The 26,215-nt window shown below is 34.1% G+C and overlaps 4 protein-coding genes across 4 annotated transcripts; 1 reads left to right on the top strand and 3 right to left on the bottom strand.

The window, feature by feature from the left end:
• On the bottom strand, window positions 1-18,165 carry LOC131849013 (uncharacterized). Its single transcript, XM_059198990.1, has 2 exons — window positions 18,064-18,165; window positions 1-1,388 (listed from the first exon to the last, which is right to left on the bottom strand). The coding sequence occupies exon 2, from the start codon at window positions 1,369-1,371 to the stop codon at window positions 469-471; it is 903 nt and encodes a 300-aa protein (XP_059054973.1). The 5' UTR covers window positions 1,372-1,388; window positions 18,064-18,165; the 3' UTR covers window positions 1-468.
• LOC131849015 (uncharacterized) lies at window positions 1,829-26,019 on the bottom strand. Its single transcript, XM_059198991.1, has 2 exons — window positions 25,934-26,019; window positions 1,829-2,742 (listed from the first exon to the last, which is right to left on the bottom strand). The coding sequence occupies exon 2, from the start codon at window positions 2,558-2,560 to the stop codon at window positions 1,925-1,927; it is 636 nt and encodes a 211-aa protein (XP_059054974.1). The 5' UTR covers window positions 2,561-2,742; window positions 25,934-26,019; the 3' UTR covers window positions 1,829-1,924.
• Window positions 3,065-4,805, bottom strand: LOC131849051 (uncharacterized). The gene is made up of 2 exons (XM_059199037.1): window positions 4,775-4,805; window positions 3,065-3,858 (listed from the first exon to the last, which is right to left on the bottom strand). Exons 1-2 carry the CDS (start codon window positions 4,803-4,805, stop codon window positions 3,221-3,223), a joined length of 669 nt encoding a protein of 222 aa, XP_059055020.1. The 3' UTR covers window positions 3,065-3,220.
• LOC131849050 (uncharacterized) lies at window positions 10,442-16,014 on the top strand. The gene is made up of 6 exons (XM_059199036.1): window positions 10,442-10,478; window positions 11,060-11,170; window positions 12,071-12,215; window positions 13,614-13,928; window positions 15,302-15,460; window positions 15,972-16,014. Exons 1-6 carry the CDS (start codon window positions 10,442-10,444, stop codon window positions 16,012-16,014), a joined length of 810 nt encoding a protein of 269 aa, XP_059055019.1.
• Window positions 26,020-26,215: the final 196 nt, after the last annotated feature.

Genomic DNA, 26,215 nt, shown 5'->3' with positions numbered 1-26,215 from the left:
AGCATGCGCAATGTTAATACTTTCAAGATCTTTACAAATTTGCCCAAAAAAGGAATCGTGTCCAACTGCCATCATATTATTATTTTTTTTTTTCTCTTTATTTTTTTTTTTGGGATTTTTGTGCACATAATGTGACGATGACAATCCCATCGTACCTATACTAATTAACAAAAATAAACTAAAAAAACTTAATCTAATATGATACCATCCAGAACAATAACTTGGCTGCATCGGAAGCTGGTTCTGCCAATATTTCATGGAATACTCCTACGTCTAACCTATTTAACATTAAAGCTTGGATGGTATATTCTCTTTTATATGCGTTACGAACACATTCCATTAAAATATGATGCAGATCTTCTTCTTTTCCACAAGCTTCACAATTAGGGGATATCTTTTTTTTCATTAAATAAGCAAATTTATTTAATGGAATGTGTCCGGAACGCAGTCTATTCGCAATAAATCATATTATTCACTTGTAGCATTAGTGTTATGAACGTGGAATATTAAATCAACCATATGATTTATTTCTATTGCATCGTTCGACATTTGCTCATAAGCATTTATGTGTTCAATTGGTTTCCACTCATCATAATATCTGCTTAATGTCAAAGATATATCTGTCATTACATTGAATTTATCAGTCAGATCACCCATAAGGTAACCTATTTGGAAGCCCGTTGAATTCTGATAGTACATCTGAAAAAGTTCAGCCCTTTTTGTTTTTAAATCGCTATCTTTGACAGTTTCGTACATTAGTCTGAACAGTTTCATTTTCATGTCTGTATCTTCTGTAGTATCCGTTTCTGATAGTGTTGTTGTAGTTTCTGCACTGTCTTGTTGTCTTTTTATTAATAATGCTTTTCTATTCTCTTTAAAACGTGCTGCTTCAGATAATGTTTCACTTTTAATAGCTTCTTGACTTTTGATATTCCTTTGAGAATATGTATTAGACACTTCTTTTCTTGTTTTATGATTTGGTAATAATTGATTTGCATCTACGTTTTCAGATGAAACAGCATGGTTCTCATTGTAATATTTCATATATTCTATATTGTTTTTAGTTTTAGGATTTGCTAATTTAGTATTGTCTTTACTCATTTCTCCTGCTATTATTCCTTTACGATTATTTAAAATATGATTAATTTCAGTATTTTTCTTAGGTATACTAAAAGGTTTTACATGAGTTCTTCTTTTGTAGATGTCTATTATATTCATTCTATAAACTGATTGTCTAGGAAGTATCAATGACGCAATGCCCACTCTCCTTATTTTGTCCGTCTGTGTTTCAGTGAATTCTTTTAGTAGTTTCAATTTGACAATCCAAGATACATCTTTAAGAATGCTCTTCTCAAGCGATGATATATTCATAGAAGTGGCTATAGTACCTGGAATTGAAAAGAGTTGATTACCATAAATAATACCAATACTATATTTGTAGAATCAAATGCATTCTTTGATTCAATGTTGCTTCAAATAATAACGCATTAATACTAGTACATCATGTAAAAGAAAAAGAAATTAAAATGGAAAACTATTACTTAGACATAATATAAAAAATTACAATAATGAGATAAGAATAAGAAGAAATAAATAAACTAGAAGATACTATTTTTAGACAATTATTTATAGGTACAATTATGAATGCAATTGTTATTTATTTCAATAAAAAAATGTTGATAGTTAATTGAAAACGCTATAAGATGAATCAATCTTTATTAAAGTAACAATAAAAAACTCAAAACTCCTTCAAAATTCTTCAATTTATTTATTTATTTATTAGTATATAATAAAAATTACAATCGAAACAAGAATATGATTAGGAGCATGTAGTTTGATACAAAACTGGATTGTAATCCAACACTATGTATGCCTAAAGTTGTAGGTTTGGTAATTTTGTAATAGAATTGGTTAGACCAATATTTTATAATGCGGTTCCATTTTGTTTATGAATGGTTTTAATCAAATCTATGAGGTGGCTCACTTCGATTGCTTGATTAGCAATCTGCTCATATGCATTTATATGCTCCATTGGTTTCCATTCATTAAAGTTTTCTTTCATTGTCATCGATACATCTGTCATTATATTATATTTGTCTGTGATATCTCCCATAAGGTAACCGATTTGGAAAACTGAGGAATTTTCATAATTGTGTTTAAGAAGTTGTGCTCTCTTTATTTTAAGATCACTGTCTCTTATAGATTCATGCATTAAACTAAACAACTTCTTCTTCATGTCGGTATCATCTGTATTCTGTGGTACGTTAGTTATTGTAGCTTCGATATCCTCTTGGCGTCTCATTGGTAACTGCTTATCAAAATTTTGTTTATTGTGTTGTGTTTCTTCAAATGGTATTGCAGAATCTTTATTGTTACTATCGCGTTTATTTGTTTCTTTCTTCTTCTCTATTTCATAAAATCTTCTCAGTTTCAAAGGTCCTATTGTCCCTTTTGTCGATTTATCGTACATATGTTTGTAGGCACATATACTTTCTTCGGTTACTAGATTCTTTTTTGATATAACTAGTGGTATTACATACGCTTTTCTTTCAGTATTCATATCATCGGTAGCGTAAATTGAACGTCTTGGTGAAATTAAAGCTGCAACACCTATATTTCTGTGTGTTTTCTTCTTTTCTTCTTCTGTAGTATCGCTTAATAATTTCAACTTCACAGCCCAAGATATATCCTTTAATATCTTCTTTTCTAGTGGTGTGATATCCGTAGAAGCAGATAAAATACCTGCAACGAAATGTTACTATTGATAATATACTTAGATTGATACATTTTTCGATTCATTTGTTTATAGATTCTACTGCAGAATTATTAAAAATAAAGCTTCCGCTTGCTTTTTGTTTTTAGGTAAATCTCGCATGTTCATTATGATTATACGTTACGTAAATAAAAAACATTACAATATTCTTTTTAAATCTTTATTATTCTAATCATTGTATTATTAAACAGCAAGAGGAGTGATATATTCTTCCCCTGGCACGTTCGATTGGAATATATTCTCTATTCTTTAGTTAAATGTTGTTTTCACAAGTGTGTGGACTTTTGACGCCGTCTTTGTCATCATCATTCTTGCCATTTGTCATTGTAGTTGTAAGAATATATTTATATTTTTTATTTATTAGCATACATGACAATGAACATTTTCTCAAAATAAACATCTATAATCTACCCAAAAGCGATGGCGTCTTTATTGATACCTACGATGTTACCATTCATAATCTATTTCCCATCCATACTCTATGGGCCACCACCATCTCGTCGTTCTCCTCTTAGTCGAGTGCATGTCGTATATAATTTTCTGCAATTGATTCAATCCTTTCGGTTTCCTTCGTTTCGTCCTCTTCTCTCGCGTTGCAATAGAAAAGAAAGGTTTATCTCCACGCGGTTTTGTAGAAGTCGCATCTGTTTTTGATGTTGTTTTAGTACGTTTCGTTGTTGTTCTATTCAAGTTTGGATCTCCCTTTGTTGTAGTTGGTGTAACTGCATATTTCCTTTCAATCTCATGCAGCATGTTGGAGTAATGCTCAATCTGCCAATAATGTCGTTCAATCTCAAGTAAATGCAACGTTATCTCATGCAGATACAGTCTAACCCCCAAAGTTATAGTAAAGTTGTACTTATCAACCATCTTTCTATATTCTTCTTGGATTGTATACATAATGTAGCCAGTTTCGAACGGTGCTGATCGAAGATTGTCCTGCCTTATATATTCAAGCTTCTCAATTTTAACATCTGTGTCGAGGACTAAATCAGCCGTGGCGTTTAAGAGTAATTTAACAGATTCAATATCTTTTTTGTCTTTAAGAAATTTCCATAGATCTGCTGAGCATAATGTTATTTGGTCTGTAAAGAAAATGTCATCTGAACTAATATTATGAATGGATTTGTTTGTTTGTATGTGATAAACTCGGAAAATACATACTATGAATGATTAATAATTAATATTTTTTCTCTAAGTTTTGTGGAAAATACCCACAGCAAATTTATCAATTCTTCTTGGCGGTTTAAAATAATAAAAACATTTCTTTCATTTTAGATGGTCTATTCACAATTGGTACATTTGATTAATTATTACAATTTAGTCGTTTAATATGAAAATTGAATACAAACCTACCTATAGTCAGTATGGTTGAGTATGTACGGAAGAAATATATACGCGTCAACGCCGCTCAATACACGTTTTATTGATTCCACCGACCCCATAACAAAAACTAACTTCCCTATGCGTTCACCCGTTCCGTCCCTACCACGCTATCATTCATACACACAACACCGTCCGCCCCGGCGAGGACAATGACTTCAGTCGTACTATCCAACTATCCAGCAAATCGCAATCAATCCGGGGGATTGATTCCTCGCACGACACAAACATTTGTGTTCATGATTGTTTGTGTTGGTCTGGGTGTTTTCTATGTATAATATGTATGATTTACGAAAAAAAAATGTATTTGTATCAGTTGTCTAGTACCCAACACAAGCTTTAGCTAGCTTAACTTGGGTCTAGATGGCGCTGTATGAATTGTCCTGAGATTATAGATTATAAAACAAAATCGCTGTCACTGTCTGTCCGTCCCTATGTATGCTTAAATCTTTAAAACTACGCAACGGATTTTGATATGGTTTTTTTTAGATAGAGTGATTCAAGAGGAAGGTTTATGTGTATAATACATGTACACCCGTGCGAAGCCGGGTGGGTAGCTAGTTTTTATTATAATAAACTTCTGCTGCAATAAAGAGTAAATAAATAAATAATACATACATATTAAAATTAACAGTAGCTCGGTTTTCATGGTTTTCTATAGCCCAGTCCTAACGATAATTCGCTATATCTACTTATAATTTGACGGTAATTAATTTTTACAATTAAAATATTTTATTACTATATACTTATGGGGCGACAAAACTTCGCGGAAAGTTTGAGTTTTAATATCGAGAATGATTTGGTTGAATATATGTCTCTTTATATATAGTAAGTGATTTATAATGTTGTCTAAATATATATAACTCAAAGGTGACTGACGTAGTGATCTATCAACGCACAGCCCAAACCACTGGACGGATCGGGCTGAAATTTGGCATGCAGGTAGATGTTATGACGTAGGCATCCGCTAAGAAAGGATTTTGATTAATTCTACCCCAAGGGGATAAAATAGGGGATGAAATTTGTATGAAACTTTGTCGATTTTAAACCGATCGGGCTGAGACTTTGCATGCATAATGCTACTATGACGTACGCATAAAATACACGATTTTCATTATTTATAATTTATTTATTTATTGAACTTTAATACACACAATAGTACATAATAGTTGAAGTTCATGCATAATTATAAACGATTTATAAACAGATTATATATATACCTAAGATCAAATAGCACAGAAATTTTGGAAAAAAAAGAGAACTCAGAGAAGAGACAAAGTTATAAATCTTTCATTTGTACAAAAAAATTACTGGAACGGATTTTTATCAAATGGCAGAAAGTTTGTTATTCTTTCACTATATTTTATTGAAATTTATAATATATTTATATATGTATGAATGAAATATATAATATATAAATGAAATTTATATATTAAAATTTGACGTGGTACACATTTAACAAATAAACAGCACAACATTAATTTTTGACGCACCAAGTCATATATGTATCTTATATATAAAATTCTCGTGTCACAATGTTAGTTACCATACTCCTCCCAAACGGCTTGATCGATTATTATGAAATTTTATATGCATATTCAATAGGTCTGAGAATCGGCTACTAATTATTTTTCATACCCCTAAGGAATATCCACCCCTAAATATATTTTTTTATTTTTTCGACATAATATTTTATTTTCATTTTATTATTATTTAGGATTGAAAAATACATACAACCCTAAATTTTCACCCTTCTATCACCAACCCCTATTTTTTTATAGCGTTATTAATTTATATGGCAAAACAACATTGGCCTGGACAGCTAGGAAATAAATAAAAAAATATTTCCACTACCTACTGTCAAAATTTGTCTATTTTTCCAGTGGCACTGCTATACGTGGAGGGTAGAGATCATAAACCACCGAGGAAATTGCCTTACGAGGAGTGGGATCAAAGATATATGTTCAGGAGACATCAGGCAATGGTAATGGACATTGTTAAAGGTCTGTATAACAGTATGTAATAAAACGCATTAGCACTTACAAAATAGAAGATCCGGCTCGAAGGACCACTGTCAAGGCCCTAAGGGATCTTCAATAAAAATGGACTTTAGGTTTGAATATGTATTGTTTCTAATACGAATCTATATATATAAATAAAATCGGAGTGTCTGTTTGTAATATTGAAATAACCGTTTTTTGCTACATGCATATGAATATAAATACGGTACATACCCCAAAATAACATTTTTTACAATTTCTGTCTGTCTGTCTCTCAGTCTGTTTGTTCCGGATAATCTCTGAAATAACTAGTCCGTTTTTGACGGAACTTTGTTTTGGCAGGTAGCTGATGTAATAAGGAGTGACTTAGGCTACTTTTATTTTAGAAAATAAAGTTAAATTTGTACAGCTAGTTATACATATAAACCTTCCACTTGAATCACTCTATCTATTAAAAAAAACGCTTCAAAATCCGTTGCGATTTTCCGTGCGAGATTTAAGCATATATAGGTACGGACAGACAGCGACAGCGACTTTGTTTTATACTATGTAATGATGATAATAATATCTCAGGATAATTCACACAGCGCCATCCAGTCCCAAGATAAGCAGAGCTTGTGTTGTTTACTAGACAACAGATATAGAAACTTATAGCACAGATAACATAAAATTACATTATATACACAGTTATTTTGATTTTTTTTATTAAGTTTACATTTTTTATTAGGTATAATACATTATTGAATTACAACAATACATTATTGAGTGGAATGAGTAGTCATGCTCACTAAAATGTCCAGACATGTGGCGGCGTGGTGGGCCGGGTCATTGGGCTCCCTAAAACATGGTCGAGCGCAGTGATGGCTGGCTCATCCGTCATACTCGTGAACGAGTGCTGCTTGTAGGGACTGGTCTGCTCTTATCACTACGACTTATTTAATCTTATTGTGTTTTTATATTTGACCCAAAAAAAAAATTGTGCTGGTTGGTAGTTTGTATTCACACGTTTCGACTTGTAAATGTAAACTTACAAGGATTATTTATAAGAGCAACACACAAGTTTCTTGCTCGTTCTTCTTGTGATGAGACAGCTTTCCGAACGAGTGGCAGATAAAAAACAAATTGTTATGACAAAGTTTATTTGAATAAATGATTTTCTATTCTATTCTATTTCACAGACGTAATCCTAAAACTGCGTCACGCTGAGAAATTGCAGGAAAAATATAAGAAATATGTGAGCTACGAGCTGGGTATCCTGGCCGGTGGTATACTGGAGAAGTTTATAAGTATGCTAGAACTGTACAGGGAATATTCGGACCTCAAGAAGGTCACTGACCATGGGTTCAGCGTTGAAAAGTATTTCTACGCATACCACAACATGAGTGAGTGTTACACGGTAATACTTTCAAGAGGGGGCAGAGGCTTGTTAGTAATGTGGACTAATGATTCCATTGCTAGCAATGTACCATGTCAGGTCGACCTCCACGCGGCTCCCCCTGGAAACCACGCGTGATAAATTCTTGGTGAATTTGTCACGATGGGCTAACTGGCCTGACCTCGTGCTCATCTTATCATCTTCTATTGCTGCCCCGCCAGCCAGCCAGATTATCATCCATTATCATCCGTAAAAAAAACCAAAGGAAGGCCTTATGAAGCGGCTGAAGGCCAACTCCTGCCTGACGGATATGACTTTAGTTTGAGGGCACCGCTAGGGGTTCGAACCTCAGCTTAGTCTGTCGTAATTTCGATCCCCGTTTGAATTGGACGGGAAATCGATCGAAGGGTATAAGAGGCAAAGACAAAGTGTATACTCTGTCTTTGCCTCCTAGTCCTCATTGTTGTCTGTAGACAAAACATAATGGAAGTTTAGTAGTTACGTGATAAGAAAATAAACAGTGAATTTATTAAAAAACATGATTAAATACTATTGACGGTCTCAGTGGTCTACCACTTAGCATACGGCCTTACTTCCGTCGCGGGTTCGATTCCTCACACGCCACAAACATTTGTATTCATTTGTATGATTGTTTGTGTCGGTCTGGGTGTTTTCTATGTATATTATGTATTTACGAAAAAAAAATATCTATGTATTTAAGAATAAGAATAACATTTATTTCATAAAACTTAACTTAAGTGACATTGTAACTATGACTTATTTTGACTTATTTGTGTCAGTTATTTAGTACCCATGACACAAGCTTTAGTTAGCTTAACTTGGGTCTAGATGGCGCTGTGTGAATTGTCCTGAGATTATTAAAATTCAAAAATAATTTATTCATGTACAACAGCCGCTTATGAGTGTCGAATTTTTTACGTTATAATTTGAATTTTTCCCTACCGTCCGTACCGTCGTATTATTAATGTTGGAGTAGCTATCGAAGAATGTGCTTGTTCCTTCAGAAACAGATTACAACGAGATAAGAATGGAAAGAAACATGTTCTTTGAGGTATTGGACCGTCATTTGAGACAGCTAGAGTCGAGAGCCAAGGCTCAAGATGCAATAGTGGGAGTACTCGATGACAAAAAGAAAGCAATAAGAGTAAGAGAGTCAAATAAGACAGCGCAGAACGTGGAAGATTATAAACGCAGTTTGAGGTATAAGAAATGGGAAGAGAAATGGAATCATTTCATACCGGAAATTGAGGGGGTTGATATTGATGTGGAGAAAATTAAAATTTGATTTGTCTGATATTCTTTTATTGATGGAGTTAGTGGTCTAGCGGTAATACCATATTGTTTTGTATATATATATATATGTTTGTTTGTAATACTTTATTGTACAATAATATTATAAATAAAAGGACACAATTGACTTAGAAAAAAAAACATGCGTACAATGGCGGACTTATCCCAGAAGAGGGATTTCTTCCAGTCAACCTTTGAGTTACTGAGAGGAATTGTGGAGTGGTGGAAATAGGTACAATAAATAATACGCGTCACAATGACATATATAGACAATAATATGTCATATGTCATATTTCTTTCTTTCTTTTCATTTTCTATATTAGTATGATAAATATTATAATATGAATTTCACACGGATCAAACCGCGGCCATACGTATTATATACTATTATATTTAAAGAAACAAATATTACAAAAAATATTTGTTTCTTTAAATAAAAATTATCCTATGTTCATTCTAATACCTCCAAGCATATGTGTACAAAATTTCATGATGATCGGTTCAGTAATTTTTGCGTGAAAGTGTAACAAACATACCTACTTACACATTTGTAATAGTAGTGAGGATACTAATAGCTGTGTCCGTGTATCACCCGTATTAATTTTTAATAAATAAATTTCAATTAAAAATATAGTCTATGTGTTATTCTGATGTATAAACTATATTAGTGTAAAGTTTCATCAAAATACATTCAGTAGTTTTTTGCGTGAAAGAGTAACAAACATCTATAACAAACTTTCGCGTTTATAACATTAATAAGATTAATATTATTATATCAAACATATAATAAATAAATATATGAATATAAATGTTTGTATGGCGCGGGAATTAAACTGACGTATGGATGTTAAACTTTCGCATTTATAATATCATACCAATATGACATACATATGTATATATATACTGGCTGTCCCGGCAAACATTATATATGGTATTATATGGTAAAATAAATTAACATTCCAATTAAAAATAGAGGTTAATGGTAGAAGAGGAAAATTTGGGATTTTATGTATTTTTAATGCCACTTTATAGAAAACTTACAAAAATTTACTTCATTAAAAAAATTTAAATAAAATCATATTATAAAAAATTAAAATAAAAAAGTTTATCGAATAAATTAAATAAATATGTTTGGGGTAGACAACTTTTATCACTTAGGGGTATGAAAATAGAAGCCGACTCTCAGACTACTAAATCTTATATATAAAATTTTCGTGTCACAGTTTTCGTTCCCATACTCCTCCGAAACGGCTTGGCCGATACTCATGTAATTTTGTGAGCGTATTGAGTAGGTCTGAGAATCGGCCAACATCTATTTTAGTTAGGGGTAGTCCACCCCTAAATTTTTATTTTTTATTTTAAGGCAAAACAATGTTTGTCGGGACAGCTAGTATGTATATAAAATTTCATAAAAATCAGTAAAGTAGTTTCGCAGGAGTTTGGTAACAAACACCGCGGCACGAGATTGTACGACCTCTTACACACACTACCTTCGTGCGAAGCCGGGTGAGATTGCTAGTACATAAATCGATAATTGGTTAATTTAAATGCATAATAAATTATTAATTTAATAGTATGGAACAATTACTCATATGCAAGATGTCGACTGCTATATCGTGGAGTCTTATTGTGTTTTGTAAGTATATATTTCATTATATATTTTGTTATTTTAATATTAATATATTATTAAATCTTTTATGCACTAATACACAAATATAGATGCATATGGAGGACGTAACACCATGAGGTATTTTCTCCCAGTCAACCATTCTGCAAATAGAGATCTATGTGGGCAGAGCATTAAAAAAAATGTAGGTATACCATTTAAAATCCCAATTAAAATAATAATAATAATAATAATCTCAGGACAATTCACACAGCGCCATCTATTCCCAAGTTAAGCTAGCTAAAGTTTGTGTTATGGGTACTAGATAACTGAACCACCAGTACATAAATATTATTTTTTCGTAAATACATAGAAAACACCCAGACCGATACAAACAATCATACTCATGAGAACAAATGTTTGTGCCGTGCGAGGAATCGAACCCGTGACCATCGGTCGTAAAGCAGTGTGCTAGACCGAGGTCGTCCGACCGCCAGACTACCGAGATCGTCAATTGAAAATTATCTTTATATATATAAATTACGTGTCATGTTGTTCGTCCGCGATGGACTCCTAAACTACTGAACCGATTGCAAATTTGTGATTTTTAGTGTCGTGGATACGAACCGCGATATGTATGGATGATTCTGAAATGAAAAAGTTGGAGCATCAACTCAGTGATACCACGTATTACAGACTGCAGAATGACACCAATTCACATGGTATGGCGTTTTTTTTAACTAATACTGTTGGCTGCAGCTGGCCTACAGCTTCATCGGACGATAGGGGGCGAGTGCAGATGGCACCATAACCAAAGGGAGGACTTTTGGAGCGACTAAGAGCCAAATCCTGTCTGACGGATACAGATACGGAGACTAAAAAGAGTAGCCTATGTCCTTTCTCAGGGTCTAAACTATCTGTGTACCAAATTTCATTTAAATCGGTTCAGTAGTTTTTTTTTTTTATAACACAGGGGACAAACGAGCATGCGGCTCACCTGATGGTAAGTGATTACCGCCGCCCATGAGCACCCGCAACACCAGGGGAATTGCAAGTACGTTGTCGGCCTTTTAAAAAGGAATAAGCTCTTTTCTTGAAGGTTTCAATATCGTATCGGCTCGGAAATACCATTGCTGGAAGGTGATTCCACAATGTGGTTGTGCGAGGCAAAAAGTTTCTAGAACGCACTGTGGAAGACCGCCATTCATCCAGATGATCAGGATGGTATTTCAGTTTCTGGCGGGTGGTACGGTGGTGAAACTCAGCAGCTGGTATTAATCAAAAGTTTTGACGTGACAGCGAGATAGACAGAGTTACTTTAGCATTTATAATATACTAGCTGTGCCTGAAATTTTGCTGTTTCACCCTTATTAAATTTCAATAATAAAATATAGCCTATATGTTATTTTGACGCATAAACTATATTACTGTAAAGTTTCATCAAAATCCGTTCAGTACTTTTAGTGAAAGAGTAACTAACATTCATAGTCACAAACTTTCGCGTTTATAATTATTAAATTATTAATTATTATATATGCGAAAGTAATTCTGTCTGTCTGTAAGGAAGTGAGGATTAAGATATAAATAATTAAATTTGCTTTCTGCCCTTAAATGGTGTTTAGACTATAAACCTTTTAAACTTGAGGATCTGGAAGCCGAATTTCGTAACATTAGTGAAAAGCCAGGTCTAAGATACCACGGACATGTGCAAACTGGAGATATGAACCATCAGACGTGCTACTTCCTGCACATGACCTTCCGAGCTGCGTAAGTTTTTTTTTTAATGATAACTGACCCGGAAAACGTTGTTTTGCCATATGAATTAAATAAATAAATAACCCTGGTCAACTAACACAGCGCCATCTAGTCCCACGGTAAGTAGAGCTTGTGTTATTGGTACTAGGCAATAGATATAAATACTTTTTTGTAAATATATATATAATATACATAGAAAACACCCAGACCGAATATACAAACATACTCACGAATACAAATGTTTGCACCGTGCGAGGAATCGAACCCGCGGCCATCGGAAATAAAGCAGTATTTAAATACTAATATCGCCTTTCTACATACGCTTTTCACTAAGGAAATAATGTGGATGTAAATGTAGATAAACAGAATGAAGAGCGAAAAGTCTATGAAAGTGAATGAGTCTATGAAAAATAAATACTGCAGTTTTAAAAATAAAATTGTAAAGGAAGTGATATGACTACGAAAGAGTGAACACAAAAAAAAAATAATAATAATAATAAAACTCTTTATTGTGTACACATAAAATAATAAGAAAATACAGTAAATAGTAAAATAATAACAAAAGGCGGTCTTATCGCTAAATGCAATCTCTTACTGACAACCTAGAAGAGAGGACTTTTTTTTTTTAATGGTTGATAATGGAATGGTGCGCCAGCCTGCGCTAACGGTTTACGCTGGCGGGGCACCAGTGGAGGATGATAAGATGAACATGAGGTCAGGTCAGTTAGCCCATCGTGACAAATATATAATTTAACACGATGGTTACATATATACCTGACATATATAAGCAATGGGGTTATCAATCCACATTCCTAACAATCCTCTTTCCCCCCAGAAGAGAGGACTTATGTACATAGAATAGGGTAGGGGGCACACATTCATACAGACACTATTTATTATACTACTAGATATACATACTTACATTAGGGATAAATATATAAACCTACATATATAAAATAGTTAAATACAATCCCTCACGATTGCGCGCGCAGCATTTCCTGCGCTAAATCGCGTGTGCTCCTGACGGGTCTAGGTAGCGAACTCTGAAAAAGGGCGAGCACAATAGATCTATGTAGGTCGCAGTGCTACAGGTCTCAGCATCTGATAATAGCTCAAACAACCCAAAACCCAAAAACACAATCTGATAAACCGTATGCTCGCCATCTACATAGCAAAAAAGAAAGTTTGCCTCTTTCAGACTCGTCGACTTCAGAACGTACTAACAACCCAAAACCCAAAAACAAAATCTGATAAACCTTATGCTCGCCATCTACATAGCAAAAAAGAAAGTTTGCCTCTTTCAGACTCGTCGACTTCAGAACGTACTAACAACCCAAAACCCAAAAACAAAATCTGATAAACCTTATGCTCGCCATCTACATAGCAAAAAAGAAAGTTTGCCTCTTTCAGACTCGTCGACTTCAGAACGTACTACGCTCTTCGACAGCTCTATTTGGACAACAAAGAATATGAAATCGGCTACTTAACACATGAGATAATTTCTCGCTACCAAACAATGTTGGAAGTATTTCATTTCGCCATCGAGAAGTTCGAAAAGAACCAAAATCGTAACCAGGCACCACCTACCGTCATGTTTTACTATTATACGAACGTGTTGGAGCAAAGCAAAGTGATTATACATCTTTGTAATATGCTGCACGAACTTGAAAGAAAATACTCTTCAAAGAGGAATGTCCTTTTTGATGATTACAATTTGGAAAGTAAGTTTTTGAAGAATTTTTTTATTGTCGTTATGGTAACCATGTTGGCTACAGTCCTTTGGGGGAAAGGGGGTTAAGGTATGTTAACGGAATGACGCTCTCGTCTGCGCTAGCGGTTTACATTGGCGGAGCATCAGTGGAGGATGGTAAGATGAACATGAGGTCTGGTCAGTTAACACATCATGACAACTGACCTAACCTCATGTTCATTGGTGAAATGGGTTACTTACCGCATGTGATAATTTCTCGCTACCAAACAATGTTGGAAGTTTTTCATTTCGCCATCGAGAAGTTTGAAAAGAACCAAAGTAACCAGGCACCACCTACCGTCATGTTTTATTATTATACGAACGTGTTGGAGCAAAGCAAAGTGATTATACATCTTTGTAATATGCTGCACGAACTTGAAAGAAAATACTCTTCAAAGAGGAATGGCCTTTTTGATGATTACAATTTGGAAAGTAAGTTTTTGACGCATTTTATTATTGTCGTTATGACAACCATGTTGGCTACAGTCCTTTGGGGCAAAGGAGATTGTTTTGTTAACGTATGGTAATGGAATGACGTTCCTGTCTGCGCTAGAGGTTTACTTGGCGGAGCACCAGTGGAGGATGGTAGGATAAACGTGAGGTCTGGCCAGTTAATACATCATGACAACTGACCTGATCTCATATTCATTAGCTGCACGAATTTGAAAGAAAGTACTCTTCAAAGAGCAATGTCCTTTTTGATGATTACAACTTGGAAAGTAAGTTTTTGACGAATTTTTTTCAGTGTCATAAGGACAATGGGTCATCTATGGGAATTGTTTTTTTATTGCATATCTACGTTTAATATTGGTGCAATAGATAATCTTTACATAGTATAAAATGAAGCTTCCGCTGTCTGTTCGCTTAGATCTTTTAAACTACGCAACGGATTTTAATACAGTTTTTAGCAATAGATAGAGTGAGTTAGTAGCGTATAAAATTTTATTGGGCCCTTACGAAGGGTAAAGATTTCTCATGAATGAAAAAAAAATACATAAAATTAAAAGAAATATTTATTCATCATATCATATCTGTCACTTTTTCCTAATTTTTTACAAATAACTCAAGTTAATTATACACTTTTCTTGCCTTTTTTTCGGCAAACTGATTTATGAAATCATTTATAGCTGATGCGGGAAAAAAAGAAACAGTTTTTTTACTTTTGTCATTTGTGAAATAAAAAAAATCCGGGTTTTTTGCTTAAGCACGTTGGGGGTGGTGCGGTGCCGCAGCCCCGTGGTATTTTTGATACGGCAGATATAGCGGTAGTTACGCCCCTGTGTATAATACATTTACAATCGGGGTTAGATTGTTATAAATAAATATGATGTGATGATTTTATAGCGAGCGCAAAGAAACGTAATGGTAGTTCATCAAGTCAAAAGGCGTTGGAGGAATACTTGCAGAAGAAAGCAGACGAGAGGAAGCGGAAACAGAAGAGATTGAAGAAGAAAAGGCAACACCCACAGTATCTCTTCGAGTCTACGACACGGCGGGTTGTTAAAAGGTAATGATTTTTTATATAACTGAAATGGTAGGATAGCGAAGGAATAAAATGTTTTGGTGTATGGTATGTACCGTTATATTCATATGTATGTAGTAAAAAACAGTTATTTCAATATTACAAACAGACTTAACTCCAATTTTATTTATATGTATAGATGTATAGATATATAAAATTCTCGTGTCACAGTTTTCGTTCCCATACTCCTCCGAAACGGCTTGACCGATTCTCATGAAATTTTGTGAGCGTATTGAGTAGGTCTGAGAATCGGCCAACATCTATTTTTCATCCCCCTAATTGTTAGAGGTAGTAGTAATTTTTTTATTTTATTTTAAGGCAAGACAACGTTTGTTGGGACAGCTAGTATTATATAGATGTATTTATTAAAAACAAATGTATTTAAGTATTAGGCTCGGCATAACGTGGAACCAGACGACGCTGTGTGAATAATAATGTAGGTATTTAATTTTTTTTTTCCTTCATTACTTTTGATTCTAATGTCTATTATTTTCAGTTTCTGGCCGTTACACTATGGTTGGTCTATTGAATATTGGTAAATATATCCCTTTCTGTATATTTGTGTTTTATTTCCATCCAATTTCATTACAAGACCTTAAGTGGTCTCAGACAGTGCGGTTTCAGAGGAGCTTCCTCCCGTGTACACTTACGTTGTGGAATGAACGATACGAAGTGAAAATGAAAAGAAAAAAGCTCGCTAGGTTAGCGAGCTTTTTTCTAGAGACTACAGCATGGGGTTTTCTAAGATGGGTATATTAAGGTTTCTTAAGGGTCGGCAACGCGCACGTGACACCCCTGGTATCTCAGGTGTCCATAGGCCACGGTAACCATTTACCATCAGATAGGCCGTGTTCTTGTTTGCCACCATCGTGGTATAAAATAACTAATATTATAAATGCTAAAGTAACTCTGTCTGTCAGTCTGCCTCATTTTCACACCAAAACTACTGAACCCATTTATATCAAATTTAGTACACTATATATATAGATAGTCTAAACTGTGCGAAAGAACATGGGCTTATTTTTAATGCAAAAAAAAGGGTTGTTATTTTTAAGATAGTGATTAAATATAACATTCAAAATTTGTAAAAATGTTATCTTTAAGTGTTAAAATAAAAAAGGATAATGAGAGTCGTCTCCGTAAACTCAGTCTCACCTATTGCAGCCAAGCATTGTAAGATGTTTCGGTTGTAAGAGGCGTGACATCTTAGTCCTCGGGAATAGCAACGCATGAGTATCACGGGTGCCACATGATAACGTGATGTGATCACTTGGTTTCCAAGGGGAACCGCGTTGAGGTCGAACTCCAGTGGTACATTGCTAGCGATGAGGTCGTCGGCTGGTCTCCATTACTGACAATCCTCTTCACTTTAATAGCCAGTTGTCGCGGCGGCATGGGTAAATGTTCGCAGAAGTTTTTATTTCCTTTACCTACATATATATGTATATTGACGATTACCACTGATTAGTTGTCCTTTTAACACTAATTGTTTCTTCTTAATTGATTTTAAAATGAATCTACACTTTTGTAATCATGCACGAGCTCATTTGAAAACACGAGCTAAATTTCTTGTCAGTTTTCATCTCGAAATCATTCCGAACTGACGGCAGATCATAAGAGTATGTAATAGACCTACATGAATAAAGATATTTTGAAATTGTTACCTAATTTTAATATTAATTGTAAATGGACGGGTTTGACCTTCATTTGTCAAAGTCTTCAATATTAGGTAGAATATTGTAATCAGAAAACCATATGACCAAATGTTTTTTATTAACATATATCTACCTACTCATTATGTTAACATCATAAGTAGATATATAATATAATAAACAAACAAACAACACGTCTATTTGTACAGATGCTACGTTGTTTTCAATTAAATCCGCCATCATACGAAGATCGTTTAAAAACTATTAATTTTTATCGTTTCTAAAATGATAACTTTATCATTTGCTTATAAAAATTGGAGACCCAATGCTTGGCTTGTGTTATCACCCATTATCACAGTAATACTACATGTCAAACGGATTCAATGTCGTCATATCATATTTATACTTTATTCAGTCTTTTGCTATCCGTCTTTGCATATGATCGTATATTTCGTACAGTATAACGCTGCTAAATTACGTATACACGTTCCGTCGCATCGTACCATAGATTTTCGCGGCTTTTCAACCTTTACAGGTTACTTTGCACATTTGGTCCATTGTTCTATTTTCAAATTGTATTTTGAAGTTTAATCTGTGCAGTGTTTATCTTCCTGTTGTATGATATAATAATCTTATCGTGTAAGTATTTATTATCTATGTTTACTTTTTTAAATGGTAAACTTATTAATTATGTAGGCTAGGTTAATATTGCACAATGTTATGTCATTTGTAACTAGTTTTGGATAGATAAAAAATTAAAAGTTTTTTTTCATTCTGAACATTCAGCCAGTATGAACAAGTCGAACGTAGTAAACAAACGAATGACACTTAAGCCAATAATGCATGCATTTATCTTCTATCTCTTTCTTAAAAAGGAATATCTATATTGCCAATAAATTCCAATCATAATGTATTAATAAGTAATTATATAGAAACCTGTTTTTTTCTTGACAAAGTGGTCACTGGTAGTAATAATTCAGTGTTGGAACAAAATTATATGCCACAAAACTAATTTTCCGTGAAACAACATATAGTGTACCTACTACACTAGTAGAGTAATATAATTTGAGAACCAACTAGTTCGTAAGTGCTCTCTTTAGTTCGTTTCATAAAAATATAAAAGTTATTATTGTACTAAATAAAATATTAGCAGGGTTATATAACAGTTGAAGTTGAAACTAGACATTTATAGATTTAGGACTCTAGAGATTGGGCAGCTCATTGCTTAAGTCGAAAATGAATAAACTATTTCGCAAAAGATCCGCGAACTAAATTAAGCACTCCGAGTCACGAACTATTGTGCGTACGACTATGAACTAGCCGCACTAGCGCCACACACATTGACAGGTGTTTGAATTTCGAACAACATACTTACATACCTACATATAATTACGATTACGTATGTTTACGTCCGTGTTACGTCACGCAGTACAGAGGTCGGATATTCCCAACGATTGCTTGATAAATAAAAATAGATCGTATCTCCGTAGTAATAAGATTTTTTATCGCAATTTTTTTTATTATTTCTGATATATGTCGCTTTGAATAGAGATGTATATACATTTTGAAACTTAAGTATATTCTATAATTTATTAGTACTTTTTGGAGGGAAAAACAAACAGATGTGTCAAAAGCGTTCGTTACCAAATGGTCAGGTCAAACCATCTATTTATATATACATATATCATCTCAGCCCAGAAGATGTCTACTGCTGAACAAAGGCCTCCCCCAAAGATCTCCACGACGATCAGTCCTACGCTGCTCACATCCAACGCCTTTCAGCTATCTTGCCCAGATCATCGGTCCACATTGCTGGAGTATATCCCTGTTGTAATAAATACAACACTTGACCCCTTCCGATCGATCCCCAGTCCAATTCAACCGGGGATCGAAATTATGACTGCCTGGGCCGAGGTTTGGACCCTTAGGGGGTCCCTCAGAATAAAATCGTATCCGTCAAGGGGAGTTGTCCTTCAGCCGCTCCATAAGTCCTTCCTTTGGTTTGGAGTGCCATCTGCACTCGCCTCCTATCGTCCGGTGAAGCTGTAAAGGCCAGCTGCGGCCAAGAACATTAGAGTACGAAAAAAAAAATGCCGACATTTAGTTCGATCTACCCTCATTTCGTATTAATTCGTGGTTTTACACTATCAAATAAACTTACTAATGTAATACACCATCTGTATACTCACAACTTAGATACCACAGGAAACAAACAATGTAGCGGCATATCATCACATCATATATAACGCCAGTGATGAGGTGATAATGATCACCCTACACAAGAATTGGTCATCACGCTATCACTGATATAAGGTGCTGTAATTTAGCAGAATCATTTAGTATTCCCGCTATAAATCTAAACATATTAGAATGAATATAAGCAGTATCAAATAACTGCTTATTATAACTTATGTAACCATTATTATGGGAAGGAAGACATTGGATGCGGCACAGGACCAATCGTCGTGGAGAGCTTTGGGTGGAGGCCTATGTCCAGCAGTGGACGTCTTCCGGGCTGAGATGATGCGTCAAGCAATAACTTTGTACCACTTTTCACCAAAATTTCGCACACTTGTCCTTACAAATGTTATAAATGCGAAAGTAAATCTGTCTGTCTGTCTCATTTTCACGCCAAAACTACAGAAGCGATTTATTATTATTGATTATAAAGATAGTCTAGACCCAAAGAAAGCAAACAGTTTTTAATGCGAAAAAAGGGTTGTAAGGGGTTGAAAAGGGGAGATGAAAGGTTATATGGAAACATCGTCATTTTAGAGTAGTAGCTTATATATATATGAAGTTATATTTAGGCTGTTGATTAAATATACATAAATATGACATTCAAAGTTTGCAAAAATTGTTGTTATTTGTTATTATTGTAGGTAGTAAAATAAAATAGGGGACGTAAGTTTGTATGGAAACCGATCGTCGTGGAGATCCTTGGGGGATGCCTCTGTTCAACAGTGAACATCTTCCGGGCTGAGACGATGAAGCACTATTGATTTATAGTCATATTTTTTTATTCTACCACTCATTAGGAACGCAGACTCATCACAAGAAGAATGAGCATATAACTGGCGTGCTTTTAAATAAATATTATTCATCATTACGTTTTTAAGAATTTTGAGTGAATAGAAACTGCTAGGCAGCAAAGTTGATATAAATAAATGAATAGTTACTTGAATAATAAAATAAATAAGCCATATCCAATATCTAACCTAGCCATAGATAAAGAACAAGCTACTTGGCGGCTGAAATAGGTGAGACTGTGGTACACACGCGGACGAGTTTTTACAGCGTGTAAATTTCCTTACAAAGTTATTAGAACTCGAGCAATGCCGGGGCATAAAACTAGTATGTTAATGAATACTTAAACAGGTACTTAATTACTATTGCTTAATTAATTGTTGGGCAATAACTATAAATACGTGCAAACAATACTCTAAATGCAGATAAGAAAAGTATCTTATCTCAATATAGTTTCAAACCAAATTGTTAAATATTTAATCATTACTTCAATCGCCATTTTTACACTCATTGTTATCTTTAATTTGACAATACGAAGGACAAATTATGTAATTATTTATAATACCAAAGCTGTATGTAATCGCGAAACTGTCATTATAGTTTGCCGCCATTTTTTTGACCGCCATTTTGTGGTTTGAACAAAACGATAAAGGAAACTTGTTTATACGGTTTTATACGAAATGTGATTTTATTATTTTGAGAGATTGTAATATTTTGCAGTAGGCATCAGTAATGTTTTTGTTTTAATTACGATAACCTTATATCTTTTGTGACTTGGGAACGTTTAGTGAGGTGTTAAACTAGATTAATAACAAACTCATTAACTACCTGACAATCTTGGCTTTGCCTATTTTTTTTAGATTTAAGACAGCATATATCCATTGTAGTAATACAACTCTGACAATCTATCTACACGTCAAATTACATTATGATTTGTTTAGTTTTAACCGAGCCATCTGCCATGACCTGCCACCTTCTTTCGGAATAATTTGTCATCCGTGTTTCAGTCAGCGGATAGTTAATGAGTAATATCATAATAATTGACACATATAGACAAGTGGCCAAACTATAACTTACACCGCCTTACTCCCGGTATACAAATTCGATTCCTCGCACGGTACAAACATTAGTATTCATGAGTCTAATTGTTTGTATCGGTATGGATGTTTTCTATATATATTGTGTAGGTATTGACAAAAAAATGTATGTATATATTTCTATCAATAGCCTCGTAGCCATAGCACAAGCTCTGCTTAACTTGGGCCTAGATAGCGCTGTGTGGATTGTCTAGGGTTATTATTATTATATATAAAATCTTAAATTATAATAATAATAATAATCATTTATTCAGCATCATAGTACAGAGTAAAAATATAAAAAAAAAACTTAAAAAATAACTATTCGCTTTGAGCTGAAAAGGCGTCCACTCAGCTGGTGCCGCAGCGTGTCACTGCAGCGCTGATTTTCAGTGGAGCCACTCGAAAGAAAGAAATAGCATTTATGATGATTATATGATTGACTTTAAATATATAAAATGTAGAGTGTTACGTATCTATTATTAACTAACCTTACGCTTTTATCTTTGAAGTTCAAATAAACAAAATCAAGTACAAAAGCCAATGAAATATTATTTATTAAATTAAATATTCTAGAAGTATCTAAAAACAGTTTTCTTTTTTTTACAGATAACGGAGATTTTATTGCACAACGAAATACGTGTTGTATTCTGTAGACAATAAAGTCTACATCAGGTTAAATAAAATAAAGATAAATAACTGGCGAAGTTATTTCCGAATTGACAATTACTTTGTTATTAAAAAAAGTAATATTCAAATTTAGAAACATTGTGAAGAAATATATATAAATTAGAACATTATAAAATAACAAATAGTTCCTATTTAGAATCTATAAAAACAATTAATTAATAGTAAATAAGTTATATTAGTTTTTTTTTCATATATAACTTTACGGCTTTGAATAATCCTTGAAATCCAATAAGATTATTCGAAAAAAGAATAGATACGTACAATATTTACTGAAGTAATAAAAATATTAAATTTCGAACTGTGCCTATAAAAGACGTTTAAAAAAAAGAACTTTCCAATTCTTTTTTATGTGCGTGGTGTTTACTTTTCGTTGTAACCAACCAGTGTTTAGTGAAGTGTATTACCATAGACAATTATAACTTTGTTATCTAATAAACTAAAGCATTTTTTATTAACTTTGGAGTGAGTTTATATCGAATCAAAAGGGACAGATAAAATAAAAATGATCGAGGAAGTGTTACCCACGATGCGGAGTTTAAGTCCGGACCCTGAGTTCATGACTTCGGTCACTAAAAAGTACCATCAGGTAAGTTGATTTTTTTATAATATTTTTATATTTCTTCTTAGATTCTTCTAATATATAAACGTCTGAAAATCGGACATCTATTTTTCATACCATTCAACGATAAGGGATTTTTTAAACAATTTTTTTTTAAAGTTATGATTCGGTTTTAAATAATATATACAACTCTAAATTTTGACTGTTTACCATCAACCTTTATTTTTTAATAGCGGTCAATGTGCTCCTTCTAATATAGTTAAGTTAGTTAGTTAGTTAGTTAGTTAAGGGCAATGATGACTGGCTTATCTCATGAAAGACTCTTAATTAAAATTAACAAATTATATCCATAATAATTATTTAGACGACCTCGATGGCCTAGCACGTTTTAGTTGCGATGGCAGCGGGTTCGATTCCTCGTACGATACAAACATTGATGATGTATGACTGTTGTATCGCTCAGTGTGTTTTCTATAACAATTAACACAGCGCCATCAAAAATATACACATAGTATATATATATATATACTATACTATGTATGTATATCTCTACATTATATCTAAATATTTATATCAGTTGTCACATATGAGCTCTGCTTACAGTGAGACTAGATGGCGCTGTGTTAATTGTTCAAAGTTATTTTTTGTTTATTTATTGGTGAAATTTCTTTTAAACACATTTCCTAGTCGTGAGTCGTAATGCTATAGCTTGTATTCGTCGTATGGCTTTGCTTGCTATGGTTTTTAGTAGTTAATATGTATATATGTCTTCTTTAAGCTAGTAATTGTATATCAATATAGAATTCGTTATAAAAAAAATGATAAAAATTCGCGCAAATTTGTGGATAGAGTCACGTTTACATTATCAGTTGATAATGGACTCTGATAACAGTTATCACAAGAATACCTTTGTACGAATATGTTTGAGTGTTGCTCTCTCATTCATGTTTCATACAACTGAATCAGCATACAATTTAGTTAAATATTGCTAAGAGGGCGAAAATAAATTACTTTTGGTGCTTTTTTTAATTTTCTGTTCCTCCCTCCCCTCTTGGTGAGATGTCGCGAGATTTTATTCAACCCCCAATACTACCCCCGTCTCACGTGAGATTCTTCAAAATGTGTGTTTCTTACGCAACCGCGTTGGATTGTTATTGTAAAAAGAAAAAAAATTGCCTCGTACTTTTATTTACGACTAGTTAAGACTAGTAATCAATATTGCTGAGAGTTATAAGTGTAATAAGCGTGTACATTCTGGATTTTATAGAATAAAATAGTACAATTTTTTTTTGTTTCAATCAGAAAAAAAATTATGAGATTTTTGCCGAGACCCCCCTCTTTCCAACGTAAGATTAGATGAGATTTGACTCGACCCCCTCCCCCCTTAAACATCTCACGTAATTTATGGACGCCCCCTAAATATTATTATTAAATTACACAATACATTATGCAGAAATATAAAAATATATAATCAAATATACAAATAGCAACTTACTGGATATTTTTTGTTTATTTATTTTAAATCAGACAACTTAATGTTTCTATTTTAATTGTCCTGAGATTATTATTATATAACAAATAATAATAATAATAATCTCAGGACAATGCACACAGCGCCATCTAGACCCAAGTTAAGCTAGCTACAGCTTGTGTTACGGGTACTAGATAACTGATATAAATACATAGATTTTTTTTTTTCGTAAATACATACATATTATATATAGAAAACACCCAGACCGATACAAACAATTATACTCACGAATACAAATGTTTGTGCCGTGCGAGGAATCGAACCCGCGACCATCGGACGTAAAGCGGTGTGCTATACCGCTAGACCACCGAGGTCGTCGAAATAAATCTAACAAATCTATAAAGTATAATTAATATAGATATTATCATATATAACACACTTTAAATATCTACTTATCGAATAATTTGCATTGCTTTTATCAAAAATTTGGCGGCTAACATTTGGTTATATTTGTTAAAGTAGATTGTAATCCATAAAATAGTATTGTTTGCATGCGGCGCCAATAGATGGCGCTGTAACAAAATTGAAACGCGCTAACGTTTCGCTTTATAGAAAGTCCATATGTATTTTACTTTATAACATTTTTTTGTTCTCCACCCCGACCACATTTTTACACACACACGACACCGTCCTCGCCGGCGAATACGACGACCTCAAACACACAATATCGCGCATTCAACCGGGCGTCTGCGCGCGCCCGGGCGCCCCTCCGATCGATCCCCCGTCCAATTCAAATGGGGATCGAAATTACGACGGTCTGAGCCGAGTTTCGAACCCCTAGTGGTGCCCTCAGACTAAAGTCGTATCCGTCAAGCGAGAATTGGCCTTCAGCCGCTCCATAAGTACTTCCGCGGGTTTGGAGTGCCATCTGCACTCGCCCCCTATCGTCCGGTAAAGCTGTAAAGGCCAGCTGCGGCCAACAGCATTAGAGTAGTCCGAAATAAAATATTTTTTTGTACCTGTACCTGTATTTGAAACCGACCAATAAACCTTATATACACGAGTGTAGTGTTTTGGTTTATAGCACCCTTAGGACTTTGTGTCCATAGGCTACGCTAACCGTTTAACATCAGATGGGCCGTATGCTTGTTTGCCACCATCGTAGCATAAAAAAACGTCATTTGAGAATGGGTAAGGAACAAGCAGATGATCAGTACTGGCGGCTGTAGTGTCAACTCCTAAAACGTAGTGTTTATTTGCTTTATGATATCAGTGTATAATATATTTTTTATAGTATGTTGTTGCTAAATTTTTATATAAACTATAGTGGGGCGTCTAATTTTTTAAATAAACATATATCAGGCAGCAGGCATGTGTAGCACACGCCTGCTGCCTGATATCGACGGATGTAATGTCATTTACTCTAATTTACACTTCACTATGACATGTCCTAACAAGTTATGTAAATCATCATCATTATTCTTACATAGTATAAAACAAAGTCGCTGTCGCTGTCTGTCCGTCCCTATGTAGGTATACTTAAATCTTTGAAACTACGCCACGGATTTTGAAGCGGTTTTTTAATAAATAGAGTGATTCAAGAGGAAGGTATATATAATACATGTACATCTGTGCGAAGCCGAGGCGAGTAGCTAGTATTTTAATAATGCGTAATAATGGAATGATGTACCTACGTTAATGATTATACGCTTACGGGCCACCAGTGGAGTATCATAGAATTTTCTCGAACTATCAACTTTGACCGTGGTTCGGTTTGAACGTGTATTTGACCAAAAATTTATCTGATAGCCTTGGTTTACAAGACCTCCTGTAAACCGCACCTTCCGATTCCTCGCACGGCACAAACATTTGTATTCATAAGTATGATTGTTTGTATCATGATTTTGGGGCGGGACGAAAACTAAAAAATGGCGCTCAACTAACAATTCTCCCGACATTTTTGCAATATACAAATTAACTTACAATTTCTCCAATTAGTATTTTCTAATTATTATGGTATTCATTAACAGTTATATCTTCATTTTCAAATGCATTGAACACAATTTACTTGACGTGCGTCTGTCACTGGTCAAGTTGTCAAAGATGCGTCAAAAATGTTGAGTTGTGTATTCATCTGCCAAGTTTGAATTTGTTGTCCCCAGAACTTGCTGCCCGGGGCACGGGCTCCGTGTTGCGTAGACTGATTATAAGTGGTTATCACCTCACCACTGTAGCGTTATATATGATGTGATGAGGTGTCGCTAC

This window comes from Achroia grisella, unplaced genomic scaffold (assembly GCF_030625045.1).
Source record: "Achroia grisella isolate CSIRO2021 unplaced genomic scaffold, CSIRO_AGI_Agris_v1 utg628, whole genome shotgun sequence".
NCBI lineage: Eukaryota > Metazoa > Arthropoda > Insecta > Lepidoptera > Pyralidae > Achroia > Achroia grisella.
The sequence above is the reverse complement of the archived record's forward strand: the minus strand, read 5'-3'. Positions and strand labels throughout refer to the sequence as shown.